This window comes from Rana temporaria, chromosome 9 (genome assembly GCF_905171775.1).
Source record: "Rana temporaria chromosome 9, aRanTem1.1, whole genome shotgun sequence".
Lineage (NCBI taxonomy): Eukaryota > Metazoa > Chordata > Amphibia > Anura > Ranidae > Rana > Rana temporaria.
In genome coordinates this window covers 23,808,344-23,828,738 of record NC_053497.1, presented here as the reverse complement: position 1 = coordinate 23,828,738, position 20,395 = coordinate 23,808,344, and the positions used below count along the sequence as shown (strand labels likewise).

The window sequence follows — 20,395 nt, the reverse complement described above, 5'->3', positions numbered from 1 at the left end:
GCCCCTACAATGACAGTGCAGGTAAACAGACATCATGGCCCGGATTCAGATAGCAGTTACGACGGCGTATCTCCGGATACACCGTCGTAACTCTGAGTGCGCTCGGTCGTATCTATGCGACTGATTCACAGAATCAGTTACGCATAGATTTCCCTAAGATCCGACCGGTGTAAGTCTCTTACACCGTTGTATCCTAGGCTGCATATTTACGCAGGCCACTAGGTGGCGCTTCCGTAGATTTACGCAAGGAATATGCAAATTAGGTCGATACGCCGATTCAGAAACGTACGTCCACCTGGCGCATTTTTTTACGTCGCTTACGTTAGGCTTTTTCCGGCGTAAAGTTACCCCTGCTATATGAGGGGTATCCTATGTTAAGTATGGACGTCGGGCCAGCGTCGTATTTTTCGTCGATTAAGTCGTTCGCGAATAGGGCTGGGCGTAATTTATGTTCACGTCGAAAGCATTGGCTTTTTGCGGGTTAATTTGGAGCATGCGCACTGGGATTCTTTCACGAACGGCGCATGCGCCGTTTGTAAAAAACTTCAAGTACGTGGGGTCACAATTAATTTGAATAAAACACGCCCACATCATCCACATTCGAATTCCGCGGGCTTACGCCGGACCACATATGTTACGCCGCCTTAACTTAGGGCGCAAGTTCTTTCTGAATACCGAACTTGCGCCCTAATTTACGGCGGCGTAACGTATCTGAAATACGTTACGCCCGCCGATAGATACACTATTGTATCTGAATCCGGGCCCAAGTAGGTAGGAGGCAGACTGCCTCCCCTGTGTATTTATCACTCTCAGTACCATCCTGGGGCCCCCAAATTTGGGGCAGCGTGGGCTCAAGGGCCAGCTGCTTTGGGGAAAGTGCAGGGCCCCCCATGCAGCTGGGCCCCCTGGGCAGTGCCTAGGTGTGCCCTCTCATTAAGACAGCCCTGTATATACCGGTACTGTATATACAGTATATACATCCCTGATAAACGGCAAACAGATCTTCGTGTTCTCAGTTGGTACATATGAAGTTAAATGTGTTCTGGTAATTATTAGTTACGGCATTGCTGCAGTAATCCCAGCTGTTTATAAATTGTAGGGTAGGGCTTCTGATACATAGGGAGTCCAGAGTGAAGGAATGGGGGCATATATTAGCATATCTCCAATAAATCCACAGTTTAACATGTTGCAGTGCAGTTCACAGCTTATTGTATTCCACTGTTTTTATTTAATGTTTTTCGTATCTGGTCATGTCAAGACACTAAATTAAGCAACTGATTGTAAAATGAAATTATGTTTAAATGAATTACACTTGGGTTAAAATTATATTGCCAAAATGAAGCAACTGATTGCGTAGTTCGAGGAAGCTGCTGGGGGAGAAGGGATGATAAGCAAAGTCAAAAGTCATTAAAACGGAAGTAAACTCATCCATAAAACTGTTTTTTATTTTCGTCACGTGACGAAATTGTATCTCTCCCATTGGTTGTGCTCTCAGTCAAACTGTCAAACCATGCAATGGCTGGTGTCATGACTGATCACATGTGCAGCATCATGGCATTGGCAGCTGTAGATTAAACAGAGGCAAAGATGGCAGCTTCCTTGGCTTAAAACGATAGGGGGGTTTACTGTATTTTTTGCCGTATAAGACGCACTTTTTCTTCCCCAGAACTGGGGGGGGGGGGAAGTTGGTGCGTCTTATACGGCGAATAGACAAGTTTACCTGTCCAATTGGCGATCCGCGATCCGAACTGGAACAGAACGCCTTAGGAAAGACCGCGGCTTTGGCCTAGCTCCGGAGCCCGTCCTCCATCTTGGTACACCCGGCAGCGGTGCGCACTGTCGTCATCACCCCTCTGCGCGCGGATCCTAACAGAGCGCGCATCGGAGGAACAGTGAGGTGTGTTGGACTGGCTATTAGGGGGCAGGGCAATGTAATGTTACTGGCTGTTACTGGGCTAATGTTACTGGGCTAATGTTACTGGGCTAATGTTGGGGTGGTGTGATGGTGATGACCAGTGGGGGACAAATATTTGACTACTGTACAGTATTTGGTTCAGAATCTTTTTTTTCTAGATTTTCCTCCTTTAAAATTGGGTGCATCTTATATGCCGGAGCGTCTTATACAGCGAAAAATACGGTACTTACATTAGCAAGCAGCAGTCTTTTCATTCGTTGCAGGGTTTAGATGGAATATACAATCCAACAGAAGTTCAGAATATCGAGTAGACAAAATGAGACTTTCCTCTAAAAAGTATCATTGTTCTTTTGTGGTAAGAAAATCGTGTTGAAAATGCGTGAAAAAAGAGAGTAAGGCTGCGTACACACGGTCGGTCCATCCGATGAGAACGGTCCGAAGGACCATTGTCATCGGTTAACCGATGAAGCTGACTGATGGTCTGATGTGCCTACACACCATAGGTTAAAAAATGATCGTGTCAGAACGCGGTGACGTAAAACACACGACGTGCTGAAAAAAACGAAGTTCAATGCTTCCAAGCATGCGTCGACTCGACTCCGAGCATGAGTGGACCTTTAACCGATGCTTTTGCATACTAACCATCGGTTTTGACCGATCGGTTAGGCGTCCATTGGTTCAATTTTAAAGCAAGTTCTACATTTTTGGACCGAAGGATAACTGACCGATGGGGCCCACACACGATCGGTTTGGACCGATGAAAAGGTCCTTCAGTCCGTTTTCATTGGGTTTGACCAACCGTGTGTATGCGGCCTTAGAAAGGATGACCTGTCATGATAGTTATTGCTGTCCACCTTCTAAAAGTGCTAGGTTTCCTTGTAAGCCCATCATTTCTAAACTCCTGTTTTCACACCTTTGCAACACAGTTGGCTAAACCAAGGGTTGGTGCTGTCCTGACCACAAATGAACAATGATGATCTTTAGGATAGACTCTACCCATCTACTTACTATTGAGTGCTACTGTTTTTCGGCCTAAAGCAACCCTGTACATTGCCCATGTAGCCCAGAAGTCCGCATTAGAGAAGAGTAGACATGTGCACAACAAAAATGTTCGTATTTTTTTGTTCTGTTTCGCCTCATTCCGTAGATTCATAAAGATTCGGACCCGTTCGTATTTTCGTAACAGTTTTATTTTCGTTTATCTTGAATGATTCGTAATTCTGTCTAATTTATTTTCGTTGATTCGAAATTCGTAATTTTGTACTTTCGTAAATACATAGCAGCACGCGGCTAATCCATATTAAGATATACTTTCTCTTAAGCCGTGTACACACGGTCGGACTTTTTGCCAACAAACGTCAAAAAGAGCGTTTTCCAAAAAATCCGACCATGTGTACGCTCTATCGGACTAACTTTTTCGGTTTCAAAAGTCCGGCCAACTCTCTTCAGACAAAAATCGAAGGAAAAGTTTGTTTGAAGTCCGATCGTGTGTGCGAGGCTTTACACTGTACAATGTGACTCAGCACAAAAGAGATAAGCTGATTGGCTAAGATATTAAGTAATGACTCACTAACTACACTGCCCATTCGAAAGAACGATACAAGTACACAAATTTACGAACAGACAAAGAAACGGATTTACAAAACACACAAATGAAAATACGAACATAAGAATGAAAATACGAACAGACAAAGGATTTAAAATACGGAATGCAAATCGTTCGTTATAGATGTCATTTTCGTTCTTTTGCTTTTTCGGTGTTTCGTATTTTAGTAAGATTGTCCAATCATACGTTCGTATTTTTGCTTGTTCGTTATTTTGCTTATTCGTAATTACGTAATTTTCATATTTTGGTTCTTTCAGCTTTTCGTATGCTCGATTTGTTACGTATGTACGAAAACTAACAAATTTGTACGAAAATCTATTCGTTAAGAACGGGAACGCACATGTCTAGAGAAGAGGAGTTGGCATCACATACTGTACATACAGTTCTTCTCTTCCACTTGTGTCTCCACTGCTTTTTTCACCCACTGGTGGTCATGGCCAACATTACCCTATTCCCTGCCTTCCCACAGTGCAGAGGGTGGTGCCTGAGTACTCTTCTAGGGGGAGATTCCTCAGACCTGTGTAAGCAGTGCTACAGAGTGAGAGTGATTTAGTAGGGGGCTCCAGACAGTAAATAATTCTGAGGGGGATACCAGATGGAAGGTAGTTTTGACCTTCCTGCTGACTTTGATTGCAAGCAATTGACCCTCTGACATCTCTTCTATACTAATGGCAACAATTTTGGCCAGTGTGGCTAGGATCCGCCACCTGTTTTTAATATCTTTCTCACCCTCCGCACCTCCTTTACCCCATAATTTTTACTTTTACCCGCATCGTGTTGGACCTCGACACTCCACCTCACCTCAGAATTCAAATAGCAATGTAGCCGTTGTCAACTTTATACTCCTTTGAATCGGCTAGCTCCTAAAAACCTACGTTTACACGTTGCCTCCACCATCCCAACCATGTATCTTCTTTATGAACCGCATGCTGCTTTGGGAATAGTCAACAAATTTCTTAAGTTGCATTATTGATTATGTACAGGGTAGTCATGGACTTACAGATGGCCCTTTAGCCTATTTATGTGTATTATTGTCTACACCGCGTACATTTTTATTGTTAATTTGGAAAACTTTTGATAGAAACGTATTGAAACAGAAGTGAGCAAAATCACTGAAATGTGTACATGGGTGACGGCATTAATTAAAAGCTATATACCGTATTTGCCGGCGTATAAGACGACCCCCTAATTTTGAAGTTTTTAAAGATTTTTTTGCCTGTACTCACCGTATAAGACGACCCCCCTTCCGATGCTTCATATTTCTTTCTTCTGGAGCCATATTCTTCTTCATTCTTGCTGGAGATGAAGCCAATCACGGCGAGTGATGTATTCTATTAATTAATACAAAGCCTGCTTGGATTAGCAGAGGCTGTAACATTATCAGCCCACGCCTCTCTGCCTCTCAAAGCCAATCCGGATTGGCAGAGGTTGTTACCCCAATCCAAACAGGCTCTGTATTCATTTGAATACATCGCTCACCGGGATTGGCTAAGCGGTATATACTGTATGTAGCCGAAGCTAAATACAGTATTACCGCACGTCCAGCAGGCATCCGAGCAACTGACCCGGCGTATAAGACGACCCCTGATTTTTGGCCAGTTTTTTAAGTGTAAAAGGTAGTCTTATACGCCAGCAAATACAGTAGGTGCTATTCATTGTGACCATGCACAGGTCTGCGTAGTTCTTCACTTTTCCAGTGTTGGATTCAATTTGCAATAAACAAAGTTGTTCAGGGTGCCATCATCACATTCTTTGTCCCCTTTTTAGATTTTGTATCGCAAATGCATAGCATTTACTTTTGGCTTTTTCTTGTTTTGTTACCTATAAGCATATTATGTACAATAAACTGAATTTTGAGATGCATATTTATTACGATAATTTAAAATGCTACTTTTTGTTACAGAAATCATGCATGATGTGATCAGGAAGGTTAAGAAGAAAGGAGAGTGGAAGGTACTGTGCTTTATGTTATTATTACATTTAATTCTACAGAAGTGAAGTTCACAGTTGCTTAGCTTTGGGCCTTCTTGTTTTGCTCTGAGGCATTGTCCTTGGAAGCTGTGAAGGAACAATAATTTCACTGGTGAGATGGCACCTTTTTGGAAGAGGACGTGGGGTCATGAGAAGCACTCTGTCTATCTTGACCTCCCACAAAAAAAGAATTCATGGTGCTAGAAAAAAAAAATTGTTGATGTATCCTGAGCTAGCTCAATGGATTTCGAGGCTTGTAAATTGCAGTACTCCAGACACGTAGGAAGATACACTCCAGTCTTTCTCAACCTATAGGCCGCGTACACACGATCGGTCAAAACCGATGAAAACGGACTGAAGGACCGTTTCATCGGTCCAAACCGATCGTGTGTGGGCCCCATCGGTCAGTTATCCTTCGGTCAAAAAAAAGAGAACTTGCTTTAAAATTTAACCGATGGACGCCTAACCGATAGGTCAAAACCGATCGTTAGTATGCAAAAGCAAGGGTCAAAAACCCGTGCATGCTCAGAATCAAGTCGACGCATGCTCGGAAGCATTGAACTTAGTTTTTTTCAGCACGTCTTGTGTTTTACGTCACCGCGTTTTAACACAATAGTTTTTTTAACTGATGGTGTGTAGGCACATCAGACCATCAGTCAGCTTCATCGGTTAACCAATGAAACAGTCCTTCAGTCCGTTTTCATCGGTTTTGACCGATCGTGTGTACGCGGCCTTATGCCTCAGAGGAACCTTTGAAGTAATTTTCAGGTTCTGGGGAACCCAGGTCAAAATAAATTCAGTTGGAAGAATGCCGTTTATGCTGGTGGGCAATGGTTAGAATGCCTTCTATACAGTATTCGTCAGACTGCCACCCTAAGACCCCTTTTACACTGGGGCGTTTTTCAGGCACTTTAGCGTTAAAAAAAGTGCCTGAAAGAAGCTGCATCTGCAATCCCAATGTGAAAGCCCCAGTGCTTTCACACTAAAGCGCCTGAAAAACGCCCCAGTGTGAAAGGGGTCTTAGCGTTAAAATAAAAGCGCCTGTAAATCGCCTGAGAGAAGCTTCATCTGCAATCCCAATGTGAAAGACCGAGTGCTTTCACACTGAGAGCTGCGCTGGCAGGGCGTCAAAAAAAGTCCTGCAATTTCCGTCAGTGTGCCCCGTCAATTGCCGTCAGTGTGCCCCAACAATTGCCGCTACTGTGCCCCATCAAATGCTGCACTTACCTGTCTCTGCGCTGTCCTCCGCGCTCCGAGTCCTCCATGTCTTCTCCCGTCCTCTTTCCGCCATCTCTGCTATGATTGGACGCCTGATAGGTGTCCAATCACAGCGCCTGTTGCTTCAGCCAATTAGGTGACAGGGTAACCAGACCCGAGCACTTGATTGGCTGAGAGGCGGGTCAGTGTTAGGGAGGCAATTTAATTACTTCTCTAACACAGCACTGTGTAAACAGCGAACACACAGCATTGCGCTTGCTGTTTACCAATTTGGAAGCCTATTAGAGTCCACGGCTTTAATCCGGACGCCTATTAGAGCCCACGGCTCTAATCAGGCGCTTCCACAAACACCCCGCCGCTGTAATTCAGATGCCCGGCGCCCGACAAGGGGCCGGACACCTGAATAGGGGGCGACAGCGGCGACAATAGATAGATTCATGCAATGCATGAATCTATCTATTGGTGATAGAGCGGTGCAGGAGAGAGGGGGCGGCGCTCCTGCGCCCTCTATGGACGCACCGCCATTGCTGATATCGATTTTGGTATGAGTTGAGCTGACTTCTTGAGACCGATGGAGTTGAGTAGAGGGTTTATGAGATTTACAAATCATTGCATTCTAAATTTTTTGTACATTTTACAGTGTCCAAACTTTTTGGGAATTGGGGTTGTATACCACAATGACCCCAACTTCCCATTGCTTCAAACCAATCCCATCCATCAATATTATTGTATATTACTTTGACAAATCTGTGTCAGTTGATCTATATTGTTATGTTAATTATTATCAGACATTCCTAATCCTCAATATTCAAAGTCTGTATACCATTGCTTGAGACCATGTGATCCTGGATGGTTTTTCGATGGAATTCCACTCAAGCTTGGCTTGCATACACACGGTCACACAAAAGTTCTCTGAGATTTCGAGCGTTAAGAACGCGGTGACGTACAACAGTACAACGAGGCGAAAAAAAGAAGTTCAGTGCTTCCGAGCATGCGTGAAATTTTTTCCGAGCATGCATGTTTTTTTTCCCATCCGAATTCCATACAGACGAACAGATTTTCCAATAGGAATTTTTTCCGTCGGAAAAATTGAGAATCAGCTCTCAAACTTTTGCTGGCAGAAATTCCGACAGCGAAAGTCTGATGGAACCTACACATGGTCGGAATTTCCGATGAAAAGCTCCCATCTAAATTTTGCTGGCGGAAATTCCGCTTGTGTGTATGGGGCATAAGAATGCTAGTTATATGGCTGTTTCTGCGGTTTTAATATCTTCTGAGTCACTGACCCGGAACAAACATGAAGATTAAAAGTCAGGAAGAAGTCAGAACTCCTGACCTGCATGTTTGTTCCAGTTCAATGGCTTAGAAAATGAGCTGGATTGGCTACCATAAATATTGTTTATGGTTTAAATGATTACACTGAGCCCTTTCTATTTTTTTATTGCTTTCTATATTGCCTCATACCTTTTTTCTTTGTTTTTTTTTTTGCAGGTTCTTGTAGTGGACCAGCTGAGCACACGCATGTTATCATCATGTTGTAAGATGACGGATATAATGACTGAAGGAATAACAAGTAAGGAATAGGAAAGGAAATATTTTAGATACAAATAGATAAGAGGTCCAATAAACCAGCAAAAATCAGTATTACCTGTAATTCAGGTTACCTACTGACCTCTTACTATTTGCCATTCCAGTGATAAGTTATTGGAGACTGGAGCAGGTCCAATTTGGTTCTCAAGATCATTGCCATTAGGCCATCCTTACAGTCCACTTTTCTGACCATGTTTCGTGTTACACTCATATTTGGGCAGGGCAGGACTTAGGGTGGTGGGGGCCCCTGGGCTTAATAATCGAAGGGGCCCCCTGGAGCAGAGAAGCGGGGGGGGGGGTTGTTACCGCGATCGATCATAGTTGTTGAAGGGGGGGTAAGTTGTTGAGCCCGCTGACCGCCGCCGATCAAAGTTGTTGAGCAGGGGGGGGAAGCCTTCAGAAATTTTGGGGCCCCTTATACAGCTGCAGTGAAGGAGCCCCCTGGAGCATTGAAGTTGTTGAGTGGGGGGGGGGGGGGCTGGGGGCTGCCGAGTATTACATCCATCCACCGAAGTTGTTGAGCGAGTGGGGTGCCAAGGATTACATCCATCCACCGAAGTTGTTGAGAGGGGGGGTTTCCTGAAATTGCCACGAAATTACGGGAGGTGGTTGCTGCGATTGCCGCGAACGGGGCATTGCTGCGAAATTGCGGGAGGGAATTGCCACCATTGCCACGAATTGGCTGGAGGGGATTGCCGCAAAATTGCGGGAGGGGGTTGCCGTGATTGCCACGAATGGGGGGTTGCAGCGATTGAGCCCGGGGGCCCCCTATTGGGCAGGGCCCATGGGCTTGAGCCCAGTCAAGCCCAATGGTAAGTCCTGCCCTGTATTTGGGGCATACAATTAAACATAGTCACATTTCCCAGCATCCCCTCCCTACCCTTGCCCCTCACTTACCTGAATTGTGGGGTTCTTCTCCCTTGAGCACCCTCATTGTATTTGTATTTAGCGTGACTGTGTGTGGCTACACTCATACAGCTGTGCCTTTTATTCACAGATCAATTTACAGATCTGTTATTGGAAAGGCTACCTGTCCCATCCACCCCTGTGGCAGAGGAATTTGTAGAACCCAATGGAGCACAATTGCGGTAATATCACTGCACTTTGTAGTCCATTGTTTACTTCCTCCAGCTCCATAAGAGATGGTATGTAGCTCTGTACACACCTGGGGCTGAAGGAAGTCTGTGGCTTGCACCTGCGAATCTGATCGCAGCTGCAATGCTTTGCAGGCTCCAAGGCAAGCACCGACCTTCATAAGTCAGTGTTCCAAAAGACATTGTCCTGTGTACATTGGGAGCTGTGCAACTGGTGCTATTCTGATTATGTGCATTACCACACCTGTACACTGTATGCATGTAATTGTGTAAACATTTACATGCATATAGTGCAAACAAAGATTCTTAGCCAGATTCAGAGAGAGTTACGCCGTCGTAAATTTAAGTGTATTCTGGAAACCAGATACGCTTAAATTAGGCTAAGATACGAGCGGCGTAAGTCTCCTACGCCGTCGTATCTTAGGGTGCATATTTACGCTGGCCGCTAGGTGGCGCTTCCGTTGTTTTCCCGTGTCGAATATGCAAATGAGCAAGATACGCCGATTCACGAACGTACGTACGCCCGTCGCAATTAGTTACGCCGTTTACGGAAGACATACGCCGGCGTAAAGATAATGCTGGTCTCTAGGTGGCGCAGCCCATGCAAAGTATGGACGTCAGAACAAGCGTATCTTTTTACGTCGTATGCGTAAGTTGTACGAGAATAGGGCTGTGCGTAAATTACGTTCACGTAGTAGGCAGTGTTCGACGTATCTTAGGCATTCTATCCGACGCATGCGCACTGGGATACGTCCACGGACGGCGCATGCGGCGTTCGTTCAAAACGTCATTTACGTGGGGTCATGGTTTATTTACATAAAACACGCCCACCTCTTCACAATTTGAATTAGGCGGGCTTACGCCGGCCCATTTACGCTACGCCGCCGTAACTTAGGACGCAAGTGCTTTGTGAATACAGCACTTGCCTCTCTAACTTACGGCGGCGTAGCGTATATGAGATAGGCTACGCCTTCCTAACGTTAGGCAGGTCTTACTGAATCTGGCTATCTGATTGCTCTGATTGGGATGCCTTCTGGTGCCCAGCATCCTCAGTTGCTAGGATGCAGGAGGCTCCTGCCACTTAGCGTCCTAGGTTGCTAGGACACACATGGCCTAGCATCATCATGGACAGCAGATTAGTACAAAGTGCAAACGTGAAATTCTGTGTGAAACTGGGCAAATCTGCCACAGAGATGTTTGACGTTATTCGGCAAGTTTATGGCAATGCTGCAATGAGTCGTTCAAGGTGTTTTGAGTGGCATGCACAATTGTTCTCCAATGATCCTCATGCACAAGTTGCTGAATGGTTTTGACAGTTTTGGGGGTTGAGCTCGTTGAAGGTCTTCCTGATCTCTCGTCATCTTACAGTGATGTTCTTCCGCTTTTAAAGAGCATGTGCTACTCAAAACACCTCAAACGACTCTTTGCAGCATTGCCGTTGTTAACATTGACATCATTGATGTCCATGATGAAATAGCAGACGTGGTAATGCACGTGGTCAAATAAGCACCAGTTGCACAGCTCCCAAAGTACACAGGACAATGTCTCTTGGCACACTGACTTATGAAGGTCGGTGCTCCACATGCAAGGGCGGATCCAGAGTCTAGTCTCGGGAGGGGCACTGCCAGAAAATAAGGTGTTGCTTACAGAACTCAATTAGGTGTCCGCTGCAATGTTGCAGTACCGCTAAAAAATCAATGATCGCCGCCATTACTAGTAAAAAATATTTAAATATAAATGCGATAAATCTATCCCATAGTTGTAGACGATTGTCAGGGACTGCAGACATGGTACAAGAGATTGTCAGGGACTGCAGACATGGTACAAGAGATTGTCAGGGACTGCAGACATGGTACAAGAGATTGTCAGGGACTGCAGACATGGTACAAGAGATGGTCAGAGACTGCAGACATGGTACAAGAGATGGTCAGAGACTGCAGACATGGTACAAGAGATGGTCAGAGACTGCAGACGTGGTACAGGAGATGGTCAGAGACTGCAGACGTGGTACAAGGGATGATCAGAGACTGCAGACGTGGTACAAGAGATGGTCAGAGACTGCAGGCATGGTACAAGGGATGGTCAGAGACTGCAGACATGGTACAAGGGATGATCAGAGACTGCAGACGTGGTACAAGAGATGGTCAGAGACTGCAGGCATGGTACAAGGGATGGTCAGAGACTGCAGACATGGTACAAGAGATGGTCAGAGACTGCAGGCATGGTACAAGAGATGGTCAGAGACTGCAGACGTGGTACAGGAGATGGTCAGAGACTGCAGACGTGGTACAAGGGATGGTCAGAGACTGCAGACATGGTATAAGAGATAGTCAGAGACTGCAGACGTGGTACAGGAGATGGTCAGAGACTGCAGACGTGGTACAGGAGATGGTCAGAGACTGCAGACGTGGTACAGGAGATGGTCAGAGACTGCAGACGTGGTACAAGGGATGGTCAGAGACTGCAGAAGTGGTATAAGAGATGGTCAGAGACTGCAGGCGTGGTACAGGAGATGGTCAGAGACTGCAGACGTGGTACAAGGGACGGTCAGAGCCTGCAGACGTGGTACAAGGGATGGTCAGAGACTGCAGACGTGGTACAAGAGATGGTCAGAGACTGCAGGCATGGTACAAGGGATGGTCAGAGACTGAACACATGGTATAAGAGATGGCCGAGACTGCAGGCATGGTACAAGGGATGGTCAGAGACTGCAGACGTGGTATAAGAGATGGTCAGAGACTGCAGGCATGGTACAAGGGATGGTCAGAGACTGCAGATGTGGTATAAGAGATGGTCAGAGACTGCAGGCATGGTACGAGGGATGGTCAGAGACTGAACACATGGTATAAGAGATGGTCAGAGACTGAACACATGGTATAAGAGATGGTCAGAGACTGCAGGCATGGTACAAGGGATGGTCAGAGACTGCAGACGTGGTATAAGAGATGGTCAGAGACTGCAGGCATGGTACAAGGGATAGTCAGAGACTGCAGACGTGGTATAAGAGATGGTCAGAGACTGCTGGCATGGTACAAGGGATGGTCAGAGACTGCAGACATGGTATAAGAGATGGTCAGAGACTGCAGGCATGGTACAAGGGATGGTCAGAGACTGAACACATGGTACAAGAGATCAATGCAGCCTCATCAGTGCCCACCATTGCAGCCTCACTGTGCATATGAACGCAGCCCCACCTTTGTGTATAAATTCAGTCCCACTTTTGTATATTAATGCAGTCCCACTTTTGTATATCAATGCAGACCCACTTTTGTATATCAATGCAGCCCCACTTTTGTATATCAATGCAGCCCCACTTTTGTATATCAATGTAGCCCCACTTTTGTATATCAATGCAGCCCCACTTGTGTATATCAATGCAGCCCCACTTGTGTATATCAATGCAGCCCCACTTGTGTCTATGAATGCAGCCCCACTTGTGTCTATGAATGCAGCCCCACTTGTGTCTATGAATGCAGTCCCACTTTTGTAATTGAATGCAGTCCCACTTTTGTAATTAAATGCAGTCCCACTTTTGTCTATGAATGCAGCCCCACTTTTGTCTATTAATGCAGCCACACTGTGCATGGCACTCACCATGGCATTGCCTCGATCACACACAGCAGGTATCTCCTCTCCCGACGTGTGTCATGGAACAAACAGGAGCTGTAGGTCTGTGTTCGGCTCTAGCAAAGTCCCCCCCCTAGACGGGCTTGTGTGATAGACAAAACACTGATTCAATCAGTGTTCCATCTCCATCTACTATCACACGAGCAGGTCTAGCACAGGCAGCACAGCCGAACACAGACCCAACTCTCACACACAGCGAGAGATGCCCGATGTCATACACTCAGGAGAGAGGGGAGCGCTGCAGTCAGCTACAGCTCAAAGCAGCCGCAGGACAGGCAGCCTACCAGCCCTGGTGATGAGAGAGGGAGAGAGAGTGAGAGACTCGGCAGCGGGAGCTGCAGGCACCGCAAAGCAGTTTAAAAGCCAATGTGACATGATTGCCTCGGGGGGGGCAATTGCCCTGTTGCCCCCCCCCCTGGATCCGCCGTTGTCCACGTGACTGTGGCCCAGATTCTCAAAGGAGATACGACGGCGTATCTCCAGATACGCCATTGTATCTATGCGCCTGATTCTAAGGCCCCATACACACGAGAGGATCGATCCGCTGGAATTGATCCGCGGACCGGCTCCAGCGGATAGATCCCCTGGTGTGTACGATCCAGCGGATCTGTTTCCGCGGATTTTTGTCCCCGGGGATGGATTTCCAGCGGATCAAAATTTCTTGACATGCTAAGAAATCGATCCGCTGGAATCCATTCCAACGGATTGATCCGCTGGTCTGTACAGACTCACCGGATCAATCCGTCCGAATCCATCCCCTGCATGCGTTGTAATGATTCGACGCATGCGTGGAATTCCTTATATGACAGCGTCGCTCACGTCGCCGCGTCATCATCGCGGCGACGGCGCGACACGTCACCGCGGACGGAAATCCACGGGGATTTTGATCTCATGGTTAGTACAACCATGAGATCAAAATCCGCCAGAGGATTTATCCGCGGAAACGGTCCCCCGGACCGTTTCCGCGGATAAATCCTCTCGTGTGTACCCGGCCTTAGAATCAGTTACGCATATATTTCTATTAGATCCGACTGGCGTAAGTCTCTTACGCCGTCGAATCTTAACTGCATATTTACGCTGGTCGCTAGGGGCGTGTACGCTGATTTACGCCTAGAAATATGTAAATCAGCTAGATACGCGAATTCACGAACGTACGCCCGGCCGACGCAGTACAGATACGCCGTTTACGTTAGGCTTTTCCCAGCGTAATGTTACCCCTGCTATATGAGGCGTACATGCGGCGTACCAATGTTAAGTATGGACGTCATTCCCGCGTCGAATTTTGAAAATTTTACGTCGTTTGCGTAAGTCTTCCGTGAATGGGGCTGGACGTCATTTACGTTCACGTCTAAACCAATACGTCCTTGCGGCGTACTTTGGAGCAATGCACACTGGGATATGTCCACGGACGGCGCATGCGCCATTCGTAAAAAGCGTCATTTACGTGGGGTCACATAACATTTACATAACACACGACCACATCTTCCAAATTTAAATTAGGCGGGCTTACGCCGGCCTATTTACGCTACGCCGCCGCAACTTACAGGGCAAGTGCTTTGAGAATACTGGACTTGCCCGTCTAAGTTGCGGAGGCGTAACCTAAATAGGATACGTTACGCCCGCACAAAGATACGCCGATCTACGAGAATCTGGGCCTGTGTGTGCAGCCTTGTGCTGCCATCTGTTGGTGTGTTACAAAACTAGTCTTAAAACTTTTTCATACCACTATATATATATATATATATAATCAACTTTTTTTTTTTCACATGTAATATCTATGAAAAAAAAATCAAAGACTTTAGACGTTGTCATTGTAAAGTGCTAATAAAACAGGTATTTGTCCAGTGGCTTGTTGTGAATAATTATTTTTTCCTTGCAGTTGTTGAGGACATTAACAAGCGGAGGGAACCACTCCCCAGCCTGGAAGCAGTATACCTGATCACACCTTCTGAAAAGGTACCAATTCAACCAAACTTCATGTTTATCTTTTATATGTAGGTATTGATTCTAAAGGAGGTCAGATGAGCAGGTCCAATGGAACTGCCCTTATGTAACACTCAGTTCATAGCATGTAGTTTCAGTTCGGCCAGCACAGCCAAGCTTATGTCAATGGTAGGGTAAAGGTGGAGGGAGGTGAGGGCTGATAGCTTGCTTATCTACTGTATGCAAGAAAAATAGAGACTGGACAAGATTTTAAGACCTGATTGTATCACCTTCAGAATGGTTCTTTGGGAGAACCGGACGTGCAAAGTTGGGTGTGTTGAGACCGATTTAACATGGGCGCCTATGGGAAAATAGGGTCAGCTTTAGACGCCATATCTCCACGGCCATAGGTGCTATTGACCCCAAACTTGGCTCTGTCGGTTCGGGAATGAAATGCTAAATCTATCTAGCATCAGTTTCCTATAATTTTATTTTGCTCTTTGTTCTGGGCCCATGGGGGCATTCATTATTTTCTCTTTTTACTCCTTTTACCACTATTTATGTCTATATTAACCCTTTTCCTGCCTCTTCTGTCCTCTTCCCCCATTGCTACCATGGGCCTTTACTATCTACATTTAAAGCTGGCCATACATAGATCAAAATTTGGGCAGTTCAGGAGGGACATGCCACATTTTGATCCATGTATAGGCAGAGAGGTTGATCTAAGCTTCTGTACAACTGCCCTGTCAGATTTTCCCCACTCGATCATTGCTGTAGTCTATAACCAGCAGCTCTGATCAGCGTTTTCTGATGGCGGGGAAGCCTCCTCATTGTCAGAATACAATAGCTCAGGGAGAAGATTCCCCCATCCACTTTGAATGTTTGAATTCCGCTGGTTGAATATCTATGGGCTGCCCGAGTGTGCATGCAGGTCATGGAATGTGGATCACCTTTGCTGGTGGTATTCTTATGATTTTGCATTATTTGTTAACTACCCACGCTAGTTTTTCATAGCGCTGAATACTGTATTTTTCCTTTTAATGCTCAGCGGTCCCAACATTTTGGCACAGCCCTTACTTAAGTGGGCAGAACTGTTGATATGTATTTCCTTGAAAATGCAACATAAACTATTGAAACAGAATTTAGATGGCAAAATGTCAAATGCAAAAAAGTCAAGTCCTGCTTATTGAAAAATAATTCAAAGAGCAACAAAACACCCTAAGGCCCCTTTCACGTGTGCGGACCATATGTCCGCTTTTTCATCCATCCGTTTGCGGATGAAAAAGGGACATACATTGGTCCCTATGTGATTGCGGGTGTCAGCGGATAAACATCCGCTGACACCCGTAATCACCCGCCTCCGCAAAGGTCCGATTTTGCGGACGGAAGAAACCCCTATTTTTTCTTCTGTCTGCGGATCGGATGAACACGGACACACGGTCCATGTTCATCCGATCCCCCATTGGGGAGAGCGGAGAAAAGACAGGGCGGTCCCTACACAGAGTGCGGGGACCGCCCTGTCAGCCGCCGGCTCAGCGGGGATATACGGAGCAATCCCCGCTGAGCTTACGGACACACGTCATTACTGATCCGCCCTGTGTGAAAGGGCCCTAGATTTTAACAATTTGTACCACCTGATCAGATTTCAGCTAACTGCAGTCAGATCAGTCAAGTATGAAATCTTTTTGCTTTAATCGGACTATGATGGATTAGGTTAGGGGTCTTTGCCTTTTGTCTTTGCTAGCTTCTATCTGGCCCTTGGGGCACTATTCCTTCCACTGATGTAAGTCACTATTCCTCCCACTGACACCAACATTGGGACACTCTTTCTTCCACTGACACCAATGATGGGATACTATTCCTCCTACTGATAGGGGCACTACTCCTCCTATTGACCACCATATTTATTTTCACTGATGCGGATATTTCCTGCCCCTGCTGGCCACAATCCGGCCCTCTTAGGCCCTGTACACACGAGTGGACATCCGATGAAAACGGTCCGCCGGACCGTTTCCATCGGATATGTCCGCTGGCGGATTTAGGTCAGACCAAAATCCCTGCGGAAAACATCTGCGGTGACGTGTCGCGAAGTGGCCGCGCCGTCGCCGCGATGATGACGCGGTGACGTGCGCGACCCTGGAAGGTAAATACTTCGACGCATGCGAGGGATGGGGATCGGTCGGACTTATCCGGTGAGTCTGTACAGGTTTACAGCGGATAGATTTCTTAGCATGCTACAAAATTTTTATCCGCTGAAAAAACGATCGGCTGGACAAATGTCCGCCGAAAAATGTCCGCTAGGCCGTACACACGACCGGATTTGTCTGCTGGAACTGATCCGCGGATAAATCCCAGCAGACAGATCCAGTCGTGTGTACGGGGCCTTAAGGTCTGAGGAACAATAAACTGGCCCTTTGTTTGAAAAGTTTGAAGACCCCTGGGTTAGGTGGATGATGTCATCTGCTTAAAAGTAATATGTTCTCCAAGGCTACGTGTTCCGAAGGGTTCACTAGGGAAGGAGAGGGAATGTCCAATGTCACATGCTAATATCAGACAGGATGGGTTTTCCAGAACAATCTGTTATTAGCAGCAAACTGGGTGGCCTCCATGTCCATTTTGCTTGGGGCCCCCAAATTCCTTCAAACGGCCCTGTTCTTGAGTATCGTGTTATTGAATGGCTAGGCTGCACTGAAGTAACTGCAACAGTATGAATGTAAAATCAATATGTATTTATCCAATGTTTCCCTTCTCTGCTGGCTCTCGCTTTTCTTTGCATTAACACTGTTATTAATCAGCTTGCTAAAATGTTACCTAATGTCTATCAATCCTCTAAAGAATATATGTAGAAAAGCAGGAAGGGTTCCCCTACTGACAATAAAACTTCCTGATGGAAAACGACTCAGGACATTTTGTATTGCCTACAAACACCGGTCAGATTCCTGCCCGCCTAGAAGATGCAATCTCGTTTGGTGTAATTGGTGGCTGTGGAGCAGAACACACAAGGCTATTCTCATAACTCATGCTGTAATGTGTCTTGTTTTTATAATACAATATACAGACAGCAGTTATAGGTCCTTTGGTGACTTCTATTATCCTACCTTTTTTATTTTGTTTTAACAATAGGACGTCTGTCAGCACGGAAATTTGTGAGCTGCCACTGCTTACTTGGTGTACGCTCCACCATTTTTATCTTGATCCTTGTTTTACTACCCTAGAGAGCCACTAACCTGGAACAAGTATGGACAGGCAATAAGGCACTTTAGACTTCATTGGTTCCAGATTAATGACTCACTAGGATGTGAAGCTAGGATATAGAGGACTACTTACCTCAAGGTAGGGCACCCTTAGGAACTATTCCTGGTCAGCTCAATAGATTGTTTAAATAAAAGAGCTGGATGCATTCCTAAATGCACAAAATATAATTGGATATTTACATTTATGCCGCGTACACACGATCGGACATTTCGACAACAACATTTTTTCCGACAGATGTTGGCTCAAACTTGTCTTGCATACACACGGTCACACAAATGTTGTCGGGAAATTACGAATGTCAAGAACGCAGTGACGTACAAGATGTATGAAGTTCAATAGCTAGTGCGGCTCTTCTGCTTGATTCCGAGCATTGCGTGGAATTTTGTGCGTCGGAATTGTGTACACGCGATCACAATTTCCGACAACAAGTTTTGTTGTCGGACAATTTGAGAACCAGCTCTCAAACATTTGTTGTTGGAAATTCCGATGGAACCTACAACACGCGGTCGGATTATCCGACAACAAGCTCACATCGAACATTTGTTGTCGGAAATTCCGATTGCGTGTACTCGACATTCAGGGCAGCCATCACAAATTTTGGGGCCCCTTACACAGCTTTAGGCAGGGCCCCCACTGGAGCAGAGAACCGGGGGGGGGGTGCTGACGAAAAAAAACAAGTGTAATCTTATCGGGCCATGGGTACCATCGGGTGTAATGCAAGTAAAAATGTATAATAAATACAAAAAATGGGAGGGGGGGCCGGCCAGGCCTGTAAGGGGCCCTGGGGACCATTGGGCCCCTTACAGGTGTAATAAAAAAAACGGGAGGGGGGCCAGCCGGGCCCCTGGGGACCATTGTGCCCCTTACAGGTGTAATGCCTGTACCCCCCTTATGGCGGCCCTGTCGGCATTATAGTTCATAACACTAGGGATAGTTGATCCAGGGAATATCTGATTGCCTTCTGGGGGACCAGTAAAGGGATTTTTTCACTGGAGCAAAATCGGATCATGCTTTATTGTTTTTTTTTTGCCTTCCCCTTGATCAACAATGAGTATAGGATCCTGCATATGGAAGTTTTCTATTTATTTTATTTTTTCTATTGGTTAAACGAGATGGACTTTTTTTTTATTAGCTATGTAACCCTGGAGTCTCTACACCTTAAAACAAGTCAACAATAGTAGCTACCATATTTTCATCTTCCTTTATGAGGAGTATTCTAAATATAGAGATTTTTCCTAAAGCTTTTAAGAGTCGTACACACGATAGGTTAACCAGAGGACAGCGGTCTGAAGGACCGTTGTCATGAAGCTGACTGATGGTCCGTCACGCCCACACACCATTGGTTAAATAACCGATCGTGTCAGAACGCGGTGACGTAAAACACAACGACGTGCTGAAAAAACGAAGTTCAATGCTTCCAAGCATGCGTCGACTTGATTCTGAGCATGCGTGGATTTTTAACCGATGGTCGTGCCTACTAACGATCGGTTTTGACCTATAGGTTAGGAATTCATAGGTTAATTTTAAAGCAAGTTGGCTTTTTTTTAACCTATGGTTAAATAACCTATGGGGCCCACACACGATCGGTTTTGACCGATGAAAACGGTCCTTCAGACCGTTGTCCTCTGGTTAACCTCGTGTGTACGAGGCCATAAAGAGACTTTGCCACTGTGCTAATTCTGGTTAAAATGACAGGTTCTCTTGAAATGACAATCCACTGTGCTCTGATCCTCCCCTACCCACCACTCTTTATGTAAGTTAATATTGATTAGTGAGGACATCCATCATGTGATGGGCCGGTAGTTTTCCACATTAGGTTGGACGCAATAGGACCAGATCAGCAACCATAAAGGTATTATAGAGCAGCCTGGATTTTGGGGTGCCTGTCCTTTTTATATGGGGGAACTAGAGACAGAGGGTAAAGCCATTTAAAGTTTTGAATGCCATGTGACATTTTTCAAATGGAACCACATCATTCTTAATATTTATTAAAATTAGCTCAAAAAGGCAAAGCAAATTTGGGTAAGCGAAAGATTCTGTTGACAGGCCACCCAACCTCCCTCACCCATTAATGTCCACCTTTGCTAGGCACCCCCACCACTCTGTTTGTCTGTCAGGGGTTCTCAGAAATACCCAATACTTCTGGGTACGGAGGAGCATGTGACCTTCTCCTCACTCTCAGGGTGCAATGTTCGG

The 20,395-nt window shown here is 45.8% G+C and overlaps 1 protein-coding gene across 2 annotated transcripts in view; it reads left to right on the top strand.

Moving 5' to 3' along the window:
- Positions 1 to 20,395, top strand: part of STXBP1 (syntaxin binding protein 1) — a 100,296-nt gene that overhangs the window by 34,613 nt on the left and 45,288 nt on the right. For both annotated transcript variants that reach the window (XM_040322975.1, XM_040322974.1), the window contains exons 2-4: positions 5,425 to 5,474; positions 8,202 to 8,283; positions 14,901 to 14,977. In XM_040322975.1, the coding sequence (XP_040178909.1) occupies positions 5,425 to 5,474; positions 8,202 to 8,283; positions 14,901 to 14,977 (209 nt within the window). The remainder of the gene's footprint in view (positions 1 to 5,424; positions 5,475 to 8,201; positions 8,284 to 14,900; positions 14,978 to 20,395) is intronic.